The 19,179-nt window shown below is 40.7% G+C and overlaps 1 protein-coding gene across 1 annotated transcript; it reads left to right on the top strand.

The window, feature by feature from the left end:
- Window positions 1–1,488: 1,488 nt before the first annotated feature.
- sfmbt1 (Scm like with four mbt domains 1) lies at window positions 1,489–19,084 on the top strand. Its single transcript, XM_022745597.1, has 21 exons — window positions 1,489–1,561; window positions 5,589–5,646; window positions 5,748–5,842; window positions 6,811–7,054; window positions 7,973–8,061; window positions 8,818–9,070; window positions 10,267–10,364; window positions 10,520–10,621; window positions 10,958–11,117; window positions 11,323–11,405; window positions 12,359–12,485; window positions 13,373–13,486; window positions 13,678–13,720; window positions 13,819–13,886; window positions 13,986–14,125; window positions 14,348–14,457; window positions 14,890–15,065; window positions 15,803–15,981; window positions 16,120–16,344; window positions 16,854–16,982; window positions 17,175–19,084. The coding sequence occupies exons 2-21, from the start codon at window positions 5,622–5,624 to the stop codon at window positions 17,313–17,315; spliced, it is 2,601 nt and encodes an 866-aa protein (XP_022601318.1). The 5' UTR covers window positions 1,489–1,561; window positions 5,589–5,621; the 3' UTR covers window positions 17,316–19,084.
- Window positions 19,085–19,179: the final 95 nt, after the last annotated feature.

Raw genomic sequence — 19,179 nt, 5'->3', positions numbered from 1 at the left:
CCAAACATGAGGCAAGAAACGGCAGCCTGCACTAAGAGATAAACCTGCTTAAGTTGTTGAGAAATTTGCCTTTATGCAAACAGCCTTAACCCAGCATTCAAGTTATAGACCTTTTGAAAATGAAATGACTCCACACAATTGTCAGATTAAAAAGCATGGTCCGAAAACGAAAGAGCACAGTCAAACAAAAACAGACAGATTTTATTGTATTTGCTAAATCTAAATTCCTTACTCTAGTTTTATAGTCTTCTGTTAGAGAGCTTACAGAGGGAGAACCTCTACACTTAAATACAATGACTGAATGAATTTGGGAGTAAATGCCCCCCCCCCCCCCCCAGCTTGATTTATTCATGGCTCTCCGATTGTTTCGACTCTTCATGCAAGATCCGATCGCTTTTTGTAGCCCACATTTATTGTACTGTTTCCACCTCAACGAATACAAAACGCGGATATTTTTTTCTTTTGTTATAATAGGCATCCGAAGGGTTGGTCTATTGTGGAGGATTATGTGAGGCAGTAGCCTATATATGGTCCAAGTGAGCGGCAAAACCTGTTTCAGACAACGGATTAGGCTTGTGTGCCCCTAGAAAACGCTTTCCAAAACGAGAAATACACTTATTTCATGAAGAAAGCACATTTATAAAATAACACAGATGGACTTTGAGCATTGCACCCACAGTGTCAACGCATATTTCCAGCAGTTTCTCCCGCCCTGTCCTCCAAAAACCCGACTTGAGCTCCCTGTGCAGCAGAAGTACCGTACCAGCAGTGACACACAGAATTTCCATCCAGTCATTATGATGGGACGCTATGGTGATTTATTTAAAAAGTCGTGGTCCATTCAGCCTTTATGGTGCATAGTGGCGTATTTCATTTACTTAACAAATATTACACTGAAGAGAAATTAAGCAACTCGAGGTCATCTTCAATAACACAATATATGTGCAACTTCATTACTGAACGAATAGCTTTTTCATAGCAAAAAAACCACTCCACTTATCGAAAGTGGGTCGATTATATGTGCAATTAATTCCAGCTCAACCATTAACAAAGTGTTGATACTGCTGGGGATAAAACCCTTTAACGACTGATCAGTTTCACCCCATGTTTATAAGAATTAATGTAAGTAGAGGTCTGTCTGCTTTTTTTTTCTTTTCTTTTGTTCGTCTTACAGATATTAGTCTTGATTCTGGTTGTGTGATATTTTATTGTGTGTGTGAAGATGGAAGTCAGTGTGATGTAGCCGGGCTCAGAGGCATATAGGCGGCAGAACATGCGCAGTGGCCATTTGTGCCATATTGGAATGAGGTCGTGAACGAGAACTGCGTCAAGCTAGTGAGGCGCTGCTAGAGCGACACCGGAAGTATTGCGGTTTTATCCTCAACACGAAAAGCCCCGCTGTTGCCTCGACGACAGTTGGAACGTCCGCTCTTATAGCCGTTGTATTTTGAAACATCCAACCGGGGCTCCCGGTTTTTATTCGCAATAGCTTAACATTGCTGCCAGCAAGCAGGCGGAGAGGAACGGCATCTAAAAACCGACTTGGAAAAACTACTTAGCGGTAAGAGGCGAATTTTGCGACTAAATATTCACATACTCTGTGTTGTTTGTTACAAATTCCTAACGGTGTTTTGTATTGTGGTGGCGCATTCGCCTTTTTTCCCGTCTCTCAAAAAGATGAGTCGGGTTCGGTCGAGTGTAAGCGCCCTTATTGCTCGTCAGCCTGCTCTTATTGCTCAAGCCGTGACGTTCAGTAACTTGACTCGGACACAGGCGATTTTACCATGTGTCCGATGAGTCCCACACGACCGTTATGCATTTAGGACCGCATGTCTATTTATTAGACAGCAATTTGACCATTCTCTTAATCGCTATGTGTCATGTTCTCCTCAGTGTGAAAGTTAGACCGTCGGCGCTGTAGTGTCTCTCTGCAAAGCCGTTGCGTTAATGGCCCATCTCTGCTTCTGAATGCTGCGGTTAGTCTGTACAAGCAGTGCAATCTCAAGGTAGTTACACTTCAAGGTTTGTGTGGAAATTCCCAGTGATATGCCCTCGAATAACTCAGTATATTTATAATGTCGAAGTCTTATATAATGAAGGTTGCACGACCTCAGCCGATTTGTATTTCTGCGTAGCCCTCACCAAATGGGCTAAATAAACTCGTTTGTTTATTAAGGCTTTTCGTCTTAGTTTGCCTTTAAGGTCTCTTAAACAGGATGATGCACCGGTTGTCATTTTGTTGTCATATTCCACGTTGACTTATTGCAACCTATTTTTCTTCTGGCTCTTAACTTCCCTATTGTGCAACTTGAGTGATCCGCTGGCAGCGCTGCTCCAGTTGACGTGCCGCTATGCAATGGCAACCAGCAGCATTTTTGCAACTGAATGGAGCAGTTGAACGAAATAGTGTTGTTATTTATTCGTGCTGTGTGGAAGAAATGTGGGTTTCTTTCAGTGCAGCATCCTGTTTGGTCTCAAGTTGTAGTAGGGCAGGCAGAGCTCGTGGATTACCACTGAGCAGGCCAACTCTTATTTCTTGGGTTTCAGTGCTAATGTCCATATTAATGCATGTGAAGTTATTTAAATCACCTTGGCAGTTAAACATATCGGAGTACCCGATGGGAACCTCCTCTGTGCTGCACTATAATTTGATTCTCAATTCAATTCTATTTGCAGAAGTGACATGGAGTATAAAACCTACAGTCAGCTTTATTTACCAAATGTTGAGGTATCATTTCACCCAAATTACAAAAACAAAGCATATTTTCCCAGGGCCTTGTGCTATTGACCCTTCCTCCTGATGGCTTTGGTGTTATGGTGCCAAGTGTTCAGACATCCTTAAGTGAAATTTCTGCCCTCACTTGAATACAGTGGAGAAAAATAACATTTTGTTTGTACAGTGGTTGAAATGTTACATTTGAAAAATTCTACAGCAGCAGAAACAATGTTCATGTAAATCTTGCTAAACAGCAGACTTCACTGTGAACAGTTGTCATTGGAACTACTTTCTACTGAAGAAATAGTTCCTATGAAAACTGTTAACAACAACATCTGTTGATTATTTAGAGTTCCTCCTCTGTTGCGTTGTGGCAAAAGCAGAAATGTCAATGATTGATAGCTCAAAATCTGGAACCATCAAACCAAAGCTATACAGTATAGCTCATTAAAAAGTTACACTGGTACAGGTAAATGAGAAAGTATGGTTTGGTAATGTGGTTGCACTTTCTCTTTAAGCTTTTTAGTGCTACAAATTTACATCACACTTCGTGGTAACAGTTGAAATGATATCAATAAAAACAAATACGTCCTTTTCTGAAAACAGGTTTTGCATATATTAGAGTGTGGACACTAACAGGAGGACATACTGATTTTCTGCTACATTACTGCTTGTAATATAAAGTCATCTACTGGTGATCAGCAGAGAGCCATTAAATAGTGTTAGGGGAAATGTTTCAGTAGATAATTTCATTTTATTGAAAGCTGACTTTGATTTTATTTCATGTTAAAATGTGTGTGAATGTATATTTTATTTGACTGCATTTCCTGCCCAGAGACCACAGAGGTTCAGGAAGGCTTGTTTAGAAATGCTCAATCGCATACTAAGTGCTGATGAGAATATGATTCAGTTAGTGCTTGTATAGAGGGTGCAGCGTGGATTTCAGTTGTTTGTGAGTGCTTATTTATGTGTGTGTCTGTGTGTTTGTGTGGGAGTGTGCACATTTAGCCCTTTCTCTTTCAGGTTCAGTCAGAGTCTCGGGTGGTGCAGAAAGATTCAGGCAGACTGCTGATAGCTGTGGTCCATACAGACCACTTACTTTAGGCTATATGAAAGAGGGGAAGTTGCTTTTCTTCCTGTGCTGTTCTACGAAGTTAAGTGCTGCAGAAACCTACAGCATCGACAGCCAAATAAGTCAGAGCAAACCTTGAAAGCTTTTTTTTGTTAGTTCTTTTTGATAGTAGAAATTTTGCAATCAGTGTGTCACTAAGAGGCATTATTCAAACACAGACACTATTTTATGCTTTTGGAAAAGGACTGATTCACTTTCATTTTGTTTAAATTGCGTCAAAAATGTTCACAAACAGAAAGACCACGGAATTGATTGTTGAAGAAGGTCCCAGGAATTTAGAGGTTGAAATATCACAAATAGAAACAGAATCGACTTTACCTTGAATACATAAATGGTCTAATATGTAGAAATGTTGGCATCAGGTGTTGGAATATAGCTTCTTAACTTTAGCTCTTTTTTTTTTTTTCCTTCACTCTTATGCTAGGAGTGTGACCCCAGGGACAATGAGGCCCTCTGGTGTGTGTATGTATGTGTTGGAGGGAGGGGGAGAAAGACAGAGGGAGTCTGGGGCAGGGTCGAGGGGTGAAAGGCGGTGCTGATCCCAACAGAGCACGAGGGTCGCGGTGGCAGTCCGGTGGTCGGGAGGGGGTGGATTCTGATGGCGGCCCTCGTTTTAATAGAGACGTCAAGACATGACAAAGACGAGCCTGACAGGCCAGCTGAATGGAGCAGCCGTGACAGAGCAGCTATCTTCAGCATCCCATACACCGCTCTCTTCACTGTTGTCACGCCCAGCACTCCCTTCTCCCTCATTCATGCCATCTCTCTTGTTGCATTAACTTATTGCATCAGCTTTCCACAATGCTGCCGATCAGTTTGATGTGTCAGAGTTTGATGTGTGCGTCCACATTCATGTCAAGGCGCTGTTTGAATCTTTACATCGGGGCAGGAAAAGGTATTGGATTACGGTTTTTAAATAAGCCCTAATGAGTTTCACAAGTAGAGGTGAGGCTGGATGAAATTAGCATACTTTAATATATTTCCCGATCACATCTGGTGTGTTACTTAGGTGGTAGCCTGTGCTGCCCTAATGAATGGCAAATATGCAGCACGTAATTTGTGATTTTATTCACCACTTCTCCGGGTTTGTATTGACTGAGGCCAGGGCCAGATAGAAGCGCCTGAATATTGATGGTGTAACTTAACCAAAGATTTGGTATCTGAACAGCTCTATTATCTAGACAGTCATTGATTTTAGAATGACTGAGGAATTCAAACAAATGCAAATTCTTGTCATTTTGGCCTTGAAGCAGGGTTTTCAAGTTACAGCTGTTGGATTTTGTCATTCTTGAGTCGAGGGCTTGGCTTAAGGTTGTTGTTTCTCCTACTAGTTAGAGTCATGAATGCTGGTATATAAATTACTTTTAATGTGGACTTGTATTTTAGTTATCTCTAGCGACACATTTTTTGCTGATAGATGTCGTGTATCTTGAGTGGTGTACTTTGGGTATGATAGTCAGCTAGACTAAGTCTTGACCGTGATTTCCAGTTCTTTGTGTAACTTCTTGCTGATACAGTTTGGCTTGTGAAGTGCTGAGCGGGGTGTTACAAGCCAGCGGTATCACCTGTCTCATTAATCTTATAGTTTTTGAGGTTATTGATAAAAATAACTGTGAATAGGGTGGCTCAGTGCAATAGTTTAATTTCCATGTTTTCGTCTCTGTGTCACCACAGTTTTGGACCAGTGCTCATTCATTTACTCTCACAGGATAATAATAATCCTCCTCTGTTCCTCCTCAGAGCGCCTTGTCTTGGCCTTGAGGGGGCACCAGCATGAGTCAGGAGTCACTGGAGTCTGGTAAGAACTACTCTGTGAACAGCTGCGTGAAATGAGTAAGATAAAATGTTGGAAAGCAGTTTGGAAAGAAGCAATGTTTTGTGTGTGTGTGTGTGTTCCAGATGGAGACTCTGCTCAGGATGTGTGTGACTTCAACTGGGATGACTACCTGGAGGAGACTGGAACCGTATCTGTGCCCCATCACGCCTTCAAACATGTGGGTGCTGACATCCTAGCAACCCAGCTTACACACATCTCTGGATAAGCTTGTACCAGCTACTCATAATCTATTACTTAGCTTCTGTGTAAAGTGATTCAAGTAAATGGTAGTTAGTTTCAAACGATGAATTAAATCTGAACCATGACTCACATGCATAGAATGTGTCAGCGGGTCAAGCCCTTAGTAATGTGTAAAGTGGTTCCTAAGAAACACCTTCAGCAGCATCCAATCACAAAGCAAGTCATAGCATAAACACACAAGTCACTGTAGCATTACCAGTTGTAACAAAACAGGTGAAGGTGCTGTGAAAATATCCAAAAAGAGAAACTTTATTGACAATGCAACACCAAGCGGTCAGCTAGCTAGCAAGCTAGCAAGCTACAAGAGAGGAAAATGTCAAACACTGCACAATCATTGGTTGTTAGGAAGTCAATATATCATTGCACAGCCTCCCCAAGGACAGTAATATTAAAGGCGAGTGGGTAAGGTTAATTTTTCTGAAATACCAAAAGTTTTTAGTCAGAATTTGAATGTCTGTTCAGCTCATTTCAGTGGTAATTTTTACCAAGCTACAGTAGTAGGCAGCAATCCATTTCCTGTAGTTGGCTTGGCCCTGCGTCACTCAGAAAACAGTCAGCCAATCAGAAGAGGGCTCAGAGACAGACACAAAATGTCCTGATGTTGTTCAAGCTCCAAACAGAAGTGTTAGAGAAGAGATGTAACTATATCAATCACAACTTCAGATATAACTCTGGAAAAGTGTAAGTTTGCATAATACTTATGCAAACTGGCAGATTGGTTTGATTGGAATAAAAGTCATTATTAGCATAGAACAAAAGTAGTTTCTTTTATTTGTGCACTTTTGTTGGTGTTTTTTTTTTGTGTAAAGCTGAAATTGGTTTAAATGTAACTTTTCAATAAAATGAATGACTTCATGTTTCTCTATTCTTCTGTATCTTTCTCAGGTGGACCAGGGTCTACAGACCGGACTGACTCCAGGCATGAAGCTGGAGGTGTGTGTGCGCTCAGAGGCCGACAGCCCTTACTGGGTGGCCAACATCATAACTACATGTGGCCAGCTGCTGCTGCTACGCTATGAGGGATACCAGGATGACCGGCGTGCCGATTTCTGGTGTGACATCATGACGGCAGACCTCCATCCGCTGGGCTGGAGCCGCCAGCAGGGCAAGACCATGAGGGCCCCTGAGGGTGAGGCATGGCTGGGGTTGGCAGGGTCTGTTTTTTTGTTGTGAAAGGTATTCTTTAAGCTGTAATCCACCTATGGACACTCAAAGGTTGTAGAGTTGAGTGATTACATTAAAAGTGGCTGATATGCAGGGGATCAACAAACATCTGAGATGAAATGTTGCTCTGGTGCCAAATATTATTATTTAATTTTGTGCATTCGACAAATTGCAGATGTGAAGTTTATACATATTTCTGTAGATATTTTTGCTTTAGGATTTTTTGTCTTTTTTCTGAGTGCTTCGGGGACAGATGAGCAGTGGAGAAGTCACATGGTTTTTCATACCATGCACATGTTGTCAAAATACGGTTTGATGGTGGAACACATCTAAGTAATTGCACTTTTGTTCAGCATAAGGAGGAGTAATGAATATGTCTGTTCTCCCGATACAAAGCTGCCATAGCTGCTCACAGGTGAAAAAGCTTGTATTTCGCTTCTGATGTTTTGAGTTTCATGGCTGGAAAATGGGCAAGAGCTTCACAGTTTTTGATGCTAAGTGCTGTAGCAATTTTAGTGTTTTTACTATGTAAATCGTTAAGTTACGCTGCCCTATATTAACACTTTATTACTAGATATGTTAACTTGTTGAAACAGAAATATTATGAAATGAAATGCCAAAGCAGCCAAAATAAATCTTCCTTGTTCAGAACATGGTCGCTGACAATTAGATAACACAGATGCACATTGTTCACAGTATGAAGGTCCTATGATGGGATCATCTGTTGTGTATGATGACTTTCTGTGGTTTTTCTTATTTATTAGCTGATGCTGTGATTCAAGGTGGCTGAGTGAGAAAGGTCAGAGTGTTGTGTGTGTGATCCTGAGCCCACCTGGTTGTTTGGTGAATAAACTAAACACTGTATGCATATGATCCACCTCAGGTGTACGTGAGAAGCACCAGGACTGGGAAGCTCTGCTGGAAAAGGCCCTGGCGGAGGAGTGCAGCGTGCCTGCCAACCTGCTGGAATTGGTAAGGCATAGGAACGGAGCAGCTGTCCTTTCTTAAGAGTACAATCGCACCCAGGGTGCGGCATTAGCTTTTGTCTGTCTCTGTCTGAGCCACAAACAGTCTCCTCTATCTGTACTGATATGATTAATCTGACAACACATAATGCTGTAAATAAAACAGTTGAGATTGTAACAATGAAGTCAGACTTTCACCATTATTTTTTTAAGTGGGGAGGCAAGTTTGGTAAATACAGCTGACATAAGAAAAACACCAAGTTGACAGTTTTTACCCTCAGGTGATCAGATTCGTGATTCTGCAGTCTCTACACACACGCACACTGTACAGCTGTCATGTCTTGTTTTACTGTTGTTTGCTATGTCTTTTAGACTTAAATCTCCAAGCATGTAGAGTGTTTGTAATTCCCATTTTGAAATGGCAAAAAGACAGGGCAAAAACTTCACACTTAAAACGTCCATTGGAATAAATGTGAACTTTAACTGGGTACGATTTTATCTCTTATGAGGTCTGGCATGCATACCCAGCCTGAAGTCTACAAAACCCAAGGCTCTGAGCTTTTGTTTACAGCTCCATGGCTGTGCTGCTGAAAGCAAATTCGCTTTAGGAACAGCCTGTGAAATTCTTTAGAGCCATTAGTTTGCTTTCAGTGACCGTGCTTCAGTTCTGCCACTTAGTCATGCAGTGCATTCTCTCCCAGTACAAATTTGTCACCTTGCCTAGGTGTGTGTTCATTTGGGTTTGTCCCCCCACCCCCCACAGCCTCAACGTGGTAGAGACCCAGTGGAGCTCCTGTGTGCAGGCTGCTATGTGGAGCTCCAGGACAGTGCAGACTCGGAGCTGGCCTGGGCTGCTGAGGTGGAGGAGAATGTTGGAGGGCGACTGAAGCTGCGTCTCGTAGGCACCGAGGGCCTCCCAGACACACCCGCAACTGTCTGGCTCTTTTACCTCCACCCACGCCTCCACCCTCCCGGCTGGGCCAAAGAGCACGGCTGTACCCTCAGGCCTCCCTCAGGTCAGTGGCACTGACACGGGTCAGATGATATAATTAGAAACAAAAGGAAGAAAGGGAAAATTTTGTCTAGATCTTTACTGCCAAAGGAGGCACGAGTAATAGTTAGAAGGATACAAGACAAATTCACATTGCAATCATGGACAGGTTACATGTCCAATTATATAGTATAACTATATAATTGGACATGTGTGGACCCTATTATAACTTACACAGTGTAATTTATGTAGAGTCATATCTGATGTTTTATTACTAATTATTGAGAAAATCATAGAATGTCATGTTTACTCCTACTTGCTACTGCTACTGTAATTTTATTGCATGTATTCACAGTATGTGAGGTATAGTAACATTTTTCAATACTTTGACAAGTGCACAGTGAGAAAATACAAGACACTAATATTCAAAACCAAATGGTATCCCACTAGACCTTGAAATTGATTTTCCATGCAGGATTAGATAGATCATTGTTTTCAGGGCCACGATCTGCTAATACTCTTCAAGTGAATAAAGTTTGTTAATATGCAAGATGTAAGAAGCACTGCAGGCTGTATCTCTTTCCTGACACAGCTGATCCACCTTCTGCTACCACTGCAGCTAAAACCTTGTTGATATTTAATTCCAGGCCTTTATATTGCTAAAATGGTGGGGTGTTTTTCTATACCTGATACCCTGCTTTTGCAAGTTAATAACCAGATGTAGTGAGCAGTAAAAGTGATTTGAAAGAAATCATAATGTTTAAGGTAGACCTTCAGGTAAGCCATTTTATATTGCGTTTCCTCATAGCATAAAATAGTGGGGGAAATATTATGCATTTTTATATCCAACAAAATGTAACAACTGAAGTTCAGCCTTATTAATTCTGCATGTCATCTTGTTTATAAGGCCGCCTGGAACCTAGTGCCCTGTGATAAGAGGTTTGTGTGTTTTGTGGTTGTGAAATTGTGGAGGATTTAGTTTTTTGCTTGTTTAATTAATTGTGGGGTCCTTAGAGGGGTGGAGGGATAGATAAGAACAAGCTGACATGCAGATATAAACTCAGACATTCAGGTATAATTCAGAAAGTTCGCAAAGTAAAATTCAGATGGATGTTCTACCTTTTTTATTTAAATATGTAATTGATAATTAAATGATGCTGCAGTCACCAGGAAATCAGGTTTTGCTCTTCAGCAGCTGATTTGTGTGTTTGCTTGTGTCAGATCTGTTGGCACTGCGGACAGAGGAAGAGTGGGAGGAGGTGAAACAGAGGATCAGTGACCTGCCTCAGGATGAAGCTCTGACTGCAGAGTTCAGTAAGGTACTGCAAACCACGCTCTTATTTGTCCCTCCTGACGCACACAACTTTGTTTATTTGGTCGTTAAGATTTGATAATTAGGCATAAAGCAAGAGTTGTGACCTTCTCCTCCTCCTTCAAAATGACTGTGTTTGTATGTGTGTGTTGTTTGTCTCAGGATCAGCCTACCATCGCTGCTCATTGTTTCAAGGAAGGGATGAAACTGGAGGCTGTTGACCCTGCTGCTCCTATTTCCATCAGGCCTGCCACTGTCACCAAGGTAACAGACTTTCCTATCAAATCTGTCTCTGCTATGCTGCAATGTTAATCTCCTGTTCGCTATTTATTGCTCTTAAATTTTTATCCTTTCTGTCGTCATAGTTAGTAGTAGTTGTCGTTGTAGTTAAGAAATTATTCCCCAACATGCCTCAGCATGGCTGAAATGCTGTTGGTTGAAATTCAGAATTTAGCTATTTAAGACTTGTCCTAACAGATCTCCTTGACTTTGCAATCAGCTGGACACAGTCTGTTGTGTGACTCAGAGAAACAAAACAGATGGTGATTGTCAATTAAGAATGTCTGGAAGTGTCCCAAATTGACCTCGTCTCTTTTTCAGGTGTTCGATGAGCAGTACTTCCGAGTGACGATGGACGACCTTTGTGGTATTGAGGAGTCAGAGGCTGCAGGGCGGTCCTTCCTGTGTCACAGAGACAGTCCAGGGATCTTCCCTGCTCAGTGGAGCCTCAAAAATGGTCTCCCTCTGAACCCCCCACCAGGTCTGCTCTGACAAAAGTTTTCTCTTGATAACCACTTATTTTTATCAATTATCTGTGATATCAGAAAGTAAGGAATGACAGTGATCAGATCACTCAGGCTGTCTTTGCCTCTCTCTTCTTGACTTTATTTGGTTCCTTTATTTGCCCTTGCTTATCTCTTTCTGTCTGATCTTTCTTCCTCCTTTCTTTATTTCATGACGTGCAGGATACCAGGGTCCAGACTTCGACTGGGCAGATTATCTGAAACAGTGTGAGGCTGAGGCTGCTCCTCAGCACTGCTTCCCAACTGTAAGTCAACCTGCGTTTTAACCATTTCACAACAAGTTGTGCTCAGGCTTTAGTATACAAAACGTCATCATGTGCCCAACAATACAGAATCAGATCCTGGTTAGACTCTTATTTGTAACATGAGCCGTACAGTGAAGAAAAGCTATAGTGCATTTTGTGTTCTCCACCGGTCATTGTCAAGATGACAATTAAATGTGTTTTTTTTTGTACATTAATATTATTATATAATAATGTATATATATTCACACAACAGTAATATACTGCTGTTGTGTGAAAGCTGCAGTGCATGTTCCAAAAATGAATTTAATTTTTAATCACTATTAATAATCTATCATAATTAAAACCTTGTTACTTGGATTGCAAGTAAAAAATAAAAATAATTTTTTTAACAAAAACAAAAAAAATCTGCCTGTATGTGATATAATTCCAAAAAAGAGACGGAAAATCACATTTTTCCTCTAAAAGAACTGCAGCAGCCTTTAATTTTTTATGTCTACCATGTGCTGTTTCTTGTGTACACAGCTTGGCACATGCACATTGCAAATCACCAGGTTTGCTGCAGCAAGAGTTCAGGGCTGATCAGCATCATGTTGGGAAACACAGGTTGAGCACAGCTCAGTTCAGTGCTCTAAGTCATAGTTTTTCTACAGCAGATTTGTTCTTTTTGCAACCTTGAAGATTTATACAAGGAGAAAATATATGTTATATACTGCAATCAAAACATAGGAAGTTAGACTGCCTATTTGAATGACAGATAAATCAAATGCTTGTGATGAGATCATGTTTCTGCAGGGTGATGGTTTGTAAAGAGCTGGCCCACTGTGACTTTTCTCCCCTTTTATCAAAGAGCAAATATGTGGCGATTTCATAGTGGATCAAAATCACAGAACACACAAATATCCACTGCTGTGAAATAGCTCTCAGGTTTTTTCCTTTCTCTGTTTACCTGCCAGGAGCAGTGTGACCACATCTTCAAAGAGGCCATGAAACTGGAGGCTGTCAACCCGTTGTCACCTGAGAACATTCATGTGGCAACAGTCACCAGGGTCAAAGGGCAATACATTTGGCTCAGCCTGGAAGGTGAGATGGGACACTGAAAGAATGTGCTTATTTTAGTAGATTAAAATAGATAAAGATTAACACGTATAACTTCTGTGCAGTCCAATAGCACATTTCTGACAATGACATGTAGAGCATTAACCCATGTGGATCTAATCTAGTTGAGCAGATGATTTTCTCTCTTCAATGGAGAAGACAGGAATGTTAGAAACAGTGATTATTGCACATAACATCCAGTTCATACACACAGTCAATGTTTTGGAGATCATATAGTTTCATAAAGAGGCGCAAAGAAGTATCACACCCCTCAGACACAGCATTTTGATATTCACCTTCTCATTTCAAAGATGTAAAGACTTTAATAAGAGTAAAGTAGAATTTAAAACAAATGGTTTGTAAGAGTAGCAGTCAAAACCTTGATCAGGTATGACTGACAATTGCATCTCCCTGGCAACACACATTTCTTACACTTATAAGCTGATAAAGAAAATAGTTTTTTGGGGCGTTGAAAGTGTTGAAAACATTTTGGAAATATCACTGTAAAATTGATGTTCAAATTAATGTTTTCATGTGGAATTTGGTGTTTTGTCACAGGTGATCTTGCAATAGAAGCAAATAATTTTAAGTTAATTTTTTCCCTTATTACAAGACATTTTGATGTCTGTACACTTCATGTAATAATATGTAATAAAAAGTAAGAGTTTATGTTGTCTTCACACATTTAAAATATCATGTGCATGTGTGTATATATTCTTGCATTCATATAGGGAGAAATGATGCCACTTCTACTGGCTCTAGCTGAATTTTTGTCATCCACACCAGTAAGAATGTAGTCCGTGCCATTTCTACCGCTGCTCACTGTGTATCAAATGGGATTTCCTACAAGCTCTGTGTGTGTGTTTTTGTAGGACTAAAGCAGCCGATGCCTGAGCTGATAGTTCATGTGGACTCCCTTGACATCTTCCCTGTCAGCTGGTGTGAGACAAATGGCTATCCACTCATCTATCCCATCAAGCCTTCAGGTATACGTGTGGAATAAGTCACCATAGTGGACTCTCGTGGTCTTTACACATCTGCCATAACAAGACTGTTACTAATGCTGCAATAAACATAATGCAGTTGTTTTGCAGGGTTAGAGTTACCCTGACCACCATATTAGTGACATACTGTAATAGTGTGACTGGGCACTCATGAATCTTTCCTTGTTTTTCAGTTGAGAAAGAGAGGAAGATCGCTGTGGTGCAGCCAGAGAAACAGTAAGTACAAGAGGCAGGGTGGTTGACTGGTTTATTGGTTTGAATGGAGGGAGTCCAACCACCTTTCAACATCTAACTCAGTTTTCATCTCTTCACAGCAGAACTCCACCGAAGTCTTCGTCACCCGACACTGTCAAGCAGCAGATGGGCAACCAGTCAGAAACAGGTGAGTGGTATGACTCAGGTCTCAGACTGTGATATATTATATCTACTGACTGTGTGTGGTTGTTCCATCATTTGTATCTCATTTTGCATCCACGTGCAGGACAGGGGAACGGGAAATACTGCTGTCCCAAGATCTACTTTAACCATCGCTGTTTCTCAGGACCTTATCTTAACAAGGGACGCATCGCTGAGCTACCTCAGTTCATCGGCCCTGGAAACTGTGTTCTCGTGCTCAAAGAGGTGAGAAAGCTAATTTAGCTCTTTACTACAATGTAGAGACTAGTAATCTGCCAATCTACTGCAGTTTAATTTTTTTGGATCATGAATGTCTGCTCTCAAAATGTATATGGTGGGTTTTTGACATTAAAATGCTACACATAACATCATTAAAAAAACAGACCTAACCCTCCAACTTGTAGACAACCTATAAGTGTTGCATTTCTATGCATGTCTTGTATCAAGGTATTGACTCTGCTGATAAACTCGGCATACAAGCCCAGCCGTGTGCTGAGAGAGCTGCAGTTGGACCAGGAGAGCCGCTGGCAAGGCCATGGAGAGACACTCAAAGCCAAGTGAGTTGAAAAACCACTTAATCCTCAAATCAGAATTCTCCGCTCTTTAGAAAACCTGCAGGAATATCACAAGTGTTCACAGCCTGCCTATATTAGGACACATGATGGATTAAAAATGTACTTAAATACACAAATGTGAATAAATATCTGGACACTGGAACCTGGCACAAGTTCCTGATACTACATTAAAGCAGTCATTTAGCTGACACCATGTGGGTTACTTCTAAGAGAGAGCTTTTTGGTTTTAACAACCTTGTTTGATCAAACACAAACATAGTAGGAGCTTAAGTGAGTGGGAATTCATTCAGATACATTTTTACCTTTTTTGTTTTTGAAGGCCTGCCCATGATTTTTAACCTACTATTTTCTGGAAATATGAAAGACTTATCACAGTTGGTTCACTGTTCAACATTGCTTTTCTTCAAATATCAGGTACAAGGGAAAGAGTTACCGGGCCACTGTGGAAATCGTCCGCACTGCAGACCGTGTGGCAGACTTCTGCAGGAAAACCTGCATCAAGCTAGAGTGCTGCCCGAACCTGTTTGGACCACGCATGGTTCTAGAGCGCTGCTCAGAGAACTGCTCTGTCCTCACCAAAACCAAATACAGTAGGTGGTTTACACAAGTACAGACAGATTGTTGAGCCTGTAAATGATTTATCAGATTATCAGTGAAGACAGTGAACATAACAGCTGATGACTGACTATTAGGGGGTTAGAAGTATGAATACTTGCTTGTCAATTGTCACCTTAATTATGAACATTATTCAGACTTACTCTCAATCAACACAAAAGCTCTTTTTTCTTGTTCAGAAACATTCAGTTCTTTTCAGTTGTGTTAATCATGAATAGAAAAATGATCAATGGGCACATAAATGTTGAACAGAAATTCGGTGAAGCAGAGGGACAGAATTTGTCATTTAGAAATTGAAATAAACGTCCACAAGCAATGAATAAGCAGGTATGTGTGTGTCAGTATTGGCATCTTTCCTCTTTTTTGCCACCACAAAATTCTCAGATGTGTTGATGTTTACTGCAGCTGCACCACAGTTTTGGGGTTAAGAAACTGATGCAATTTGATAGCAACAACACAAATGACTACTGTTTCTCTTTTGTCTCTTATGTTTTCATATCAACCCAGACAGCACATACTCTCCATAGCACGACTTCAGCAGCCTACTTAACAATACTTTTCCCATAGAGAATAGGTGTATTAAAGAATACACATATTGAACTCAGATTGATCGATTCATTTGACCCCACTACAAAATTCCTGTCTCAATAATATGTTAAAACCATTCAGACATGTAAGATGCAACACAATAAGCCTGTTGTCTTCTCTGCAGCATATTACTATGGTAAGAAGAAGAGTAAACGCGTTGGCCGTCCACCCGGGGGCCACTCCAACCTAGAGGGTGGAGTGAAGAGAAGAGGGAGGAGGAGGAAGAGGAGGAAGCAGCTCTTTGTCCATAAGAAGAGACGCTCTTCAGCCTCCGTGGACAACACACCTGCTGGGTCTCCACAGGTAAGACACACACATATGTTGTTCATTAAGCATCACATCACAGGGTACATAAGTCATTGTTAAACTAACATTGTTCCCTTTTGGTTTTTACTTTAATCTGCGCTAATACATTTTTTTGTCCTTATCTTTGGCTTGCAGGGCAGTGGAGAGGAAGAGGATTTAGATGAAGATGACTCTCTGAGTGAAGACTCTGGCTCAGAGCTGCAGGATGATCTCCAGGATGATTCCGAACAATCTGTTGGGAAGTCTCAGCCCACCACGCCAACCCCCTCGCCACCAGCAACACCCAGGCCCACACGCAGACGCCGGAAACCCCGTTCACCCTCTTTCTCTGATGATGAGAACCGCCCTCCCTCACCAAAGGTAAGGAAAGTTAATGAAGAAAAAAATCCCTTTTGCAATATTCCATGCTCCAACAATAAATTCTTAAAATATTTCATCAACATTTAAAAATATTTATCTTCTGGTCTTTTTTATAGCCATTTTTCCAAACACTATACTTGTAATGAATACTTCAAAAAGTCCTGTTAGCAATAAATCAGTTTTTGCACTATGCCCCACTAAATATAACTCCTTGCTCAATAACATTTTGAATGATCTTTCCACCACATACTCTATCTCATTGTCCTGCTTCAAGGAAACAAAATGCTCTGTAACTGCTGTTTCACTGTGACCTGAACTCTTGGCTCTAAACAGCTTATATGCAAATCAACAAGACTCAAACGGCCAGTACTTCTTTTATGAAAGGTTTCAGTCTGAAAGCCCTCTTCTCAGAATCAGTTGTAATAGTTGAAATAAACTGTGAGCCTTTCCACTTCGGCTGGGAGATCTCCGAGTCTCTGTTTGACTCACCCCGTCTTGTGTGTTTATAGACCTCAAAGACTGAGCCTCCTCAGAAGTTGTGTTTGGACACCAGCCCCCTGGAGTGGAGCGTTACTGATGTGGTTCGCTTCATCAGGACCACTGACTGTGCACCTCTTGCAAGGATTTTCTTGGATCAGGTGAGAAATGTTCACAGACTTAATGGCCACTCAAGATGAGAGCTCACGCCACTCGACTGCAATAAGTGCAATTACACACTTGTATTGTATCCACGGTCACACATCAAAACATTTTACCAGCTGAAGAAAGTTGAGCTAAAAACAAACCATATATAGAAAATGCATTTCCTATAAACTTATATGTGTTTGTAGGAGATTGACGGACAGGCGCTGCTGCTGCTGAACCTCCCAACAGTGCAGGAGTGCATGGACCTGAAGCTGGGACCGGCCATTAAGCTGTGCCACCACATCGAGAGGGTCAAGCTGGCATTTTATCAACAGTTTGCTACGTAGCTGATGGGGAATGAAGTTTGGACATGACTACATCCTATTCTGTGTATTAATCCTGTGAAAACACTGTATTTTCCCATTTTGACTTTTCTTACACTGGACATCCTTTAGAATCCTGCATATACCACATTGTGTCAGCCAAGCATGGACATAAGAGGGATGAAGCAACAATTTCCTGGGCCTTGACAAAAAAAACAAACAAAAAAAAACAGCAAAGAAGAAGCGATGCATTGGTTGAGAAACAATTTAGGTGCTCTTTAGGAAAGCATAGCACAGAGAGGACTGAAAGAGAAGAATTCAAGGCACTCATATGCCATAGATAAATGTAAGAGCCTTAATTGAATCCAGCTAATTTTTCATTAATATAATCCATCATCATGGACATGCTTTTAAGCATGTAAGTTGGTTTTGAGGCATGTTTTAATAAGGCCCTTTTTACTTATTTTTAAATGTAATTGTATCTTCTGAGTGCCTTGGATTCGCCTCTTTTATTTCCTCTTTCTTTATGACAAAGAGTGACTTAGCGCCAGTGCTACAACTCCATTGGTCTATTGTATCCATTCATGACTTCCAGCCTGCCTTGCTGTCTCTAATAGGTGAACAGCACTGAATCATGGTTTTCACTTGTCACACTATGGCCCAGAATATTTGGTATCTGCTAGTCAACATCTGCTGTTGTCTGCTGGAGTCAGAAATTAGGTGATTCTGGTGATTTCACACTGAAGTCTAATTTTACTGAAAAGATAAGTTCAACATTTTTAGTGCAGGTGAGGTTACACACAGGATACGACAGCCCACTTACATTGAAGCACTTAAAACCAAATATTGTTTTTCACAAAATCTGTTAAACTGCAAAAGCTCCAACCTGCATCCTGAAGCACTGGGATCCTTATGGTTTCTAGTTTCAAGAAATCATTTGGCCTTTTAATTAAAAAAAAAGACAAAATTGTTTGTATACAGATAAAACTACAAGGTACATACAAGTAATACAGTTTGCAAGTTTCTCAAAAGCCAGAGATAATATTAAAGTACATGAACTGATTATAGTGGATTTCAAAGAAAAGTCAGTGAGGCAAGACAAGAAATTTGATTTTAGTGTGAACACTGGACACATACAGCACTGACACATCTGCATAAAGGGTCCTTTATCTCAAGAGATTAAATTGCTTTCTTGTTCAAGCCTCTATAAAAAGACCAGTTTACAGTGCAAGGATTCTGTAATGCAAGCACAAGCAAAACCATGTACTGTTAGGTGGTATGCAAATATGACAGTGCATGTTTGTATATATTGTATATACTCAAATATCTTCTAGTGCAACAGGGTGATTAGAAAGAAAATCTATTGAGCAAATAACGTTCTGCATAAGGAATGAGCTAATGCCCTAAATATACAGTATATTTGCACAGAATAAACCTGAACCGTCTCAAATGGGGAGTATGGTTAAAACAAATTCATGAGCCATATGAGCCATTTCATATCATTGAATAGTCGTTTTTTTTAATCAAATTAACTTAATAAAACGGGCGGTTTTAAAGCAAGAAGATACTCTCAAAAATGCTTTTGTAAATCAGTTCCTATTTTTACTTGTTCCTGTAGTGCGAATTATTGTAATGTGCTTCATTTTGTGTGAGAAAAACCTCTGTGGGTTCTTTGTTTACTCATTTGCTTGTAGTTACATCAGTACTTAAAGCAATGGAACATATTTTTATCTCATGTTTAAAGATTAATACTATTTAAAGAGAACACTGCAATAAAAACGGCGAACAACGGATTTTAGACGTCTCCTGGTGTTTGTCCTACAATTCCCAGCATGCAGTTTGTGGATACGCAGGTCACATGACCCAACGTCTGTCAACATGAGTGGGC

Source organism: Seriola dumerili, unplaced genomic scaffold (genome assembly GCF_002260705.1).
Source record: "Seriola dumerili isolate Sdu_G_001 unplaced genomic scaffold, Sdu_1.0 BDQW01000088.1, whole genome shotgun sequence".
Classification (NCBI taxonomy): domain Eukaryota; kingdom Metazoa; phylum Chordata; class Actinopteri; order Carangiformes; family Carangidae; genus Seriola; species Seriola dumerili.
This window is presented reverse-complemented; position numbering and strand designations above follow the sequence as displayed.

Bases quoted from the DNA above. Each gene is read 5' to 3' on its own strand.
- sfmbt1 (XM_022745597.1), top strand. From the start codon at position 5,622: ATGAGTCAGGAGTCACTGGAGTCTG. The intron at 5,843-6,810 runs GTGGGTGCTGAC...TATCTTTCTCAG, and splicing joins CCCATCACGCCTTCAAACAT to GTGGACCAGGGTCTACAGAC. The intron at 10,622-10,957 runs GTAACAGACTTT...TCTCTTTTTCAG, and splicing joins GGCCTGCCACTGTCACCAAG to GTGTTCGATGAGCAGTACTT.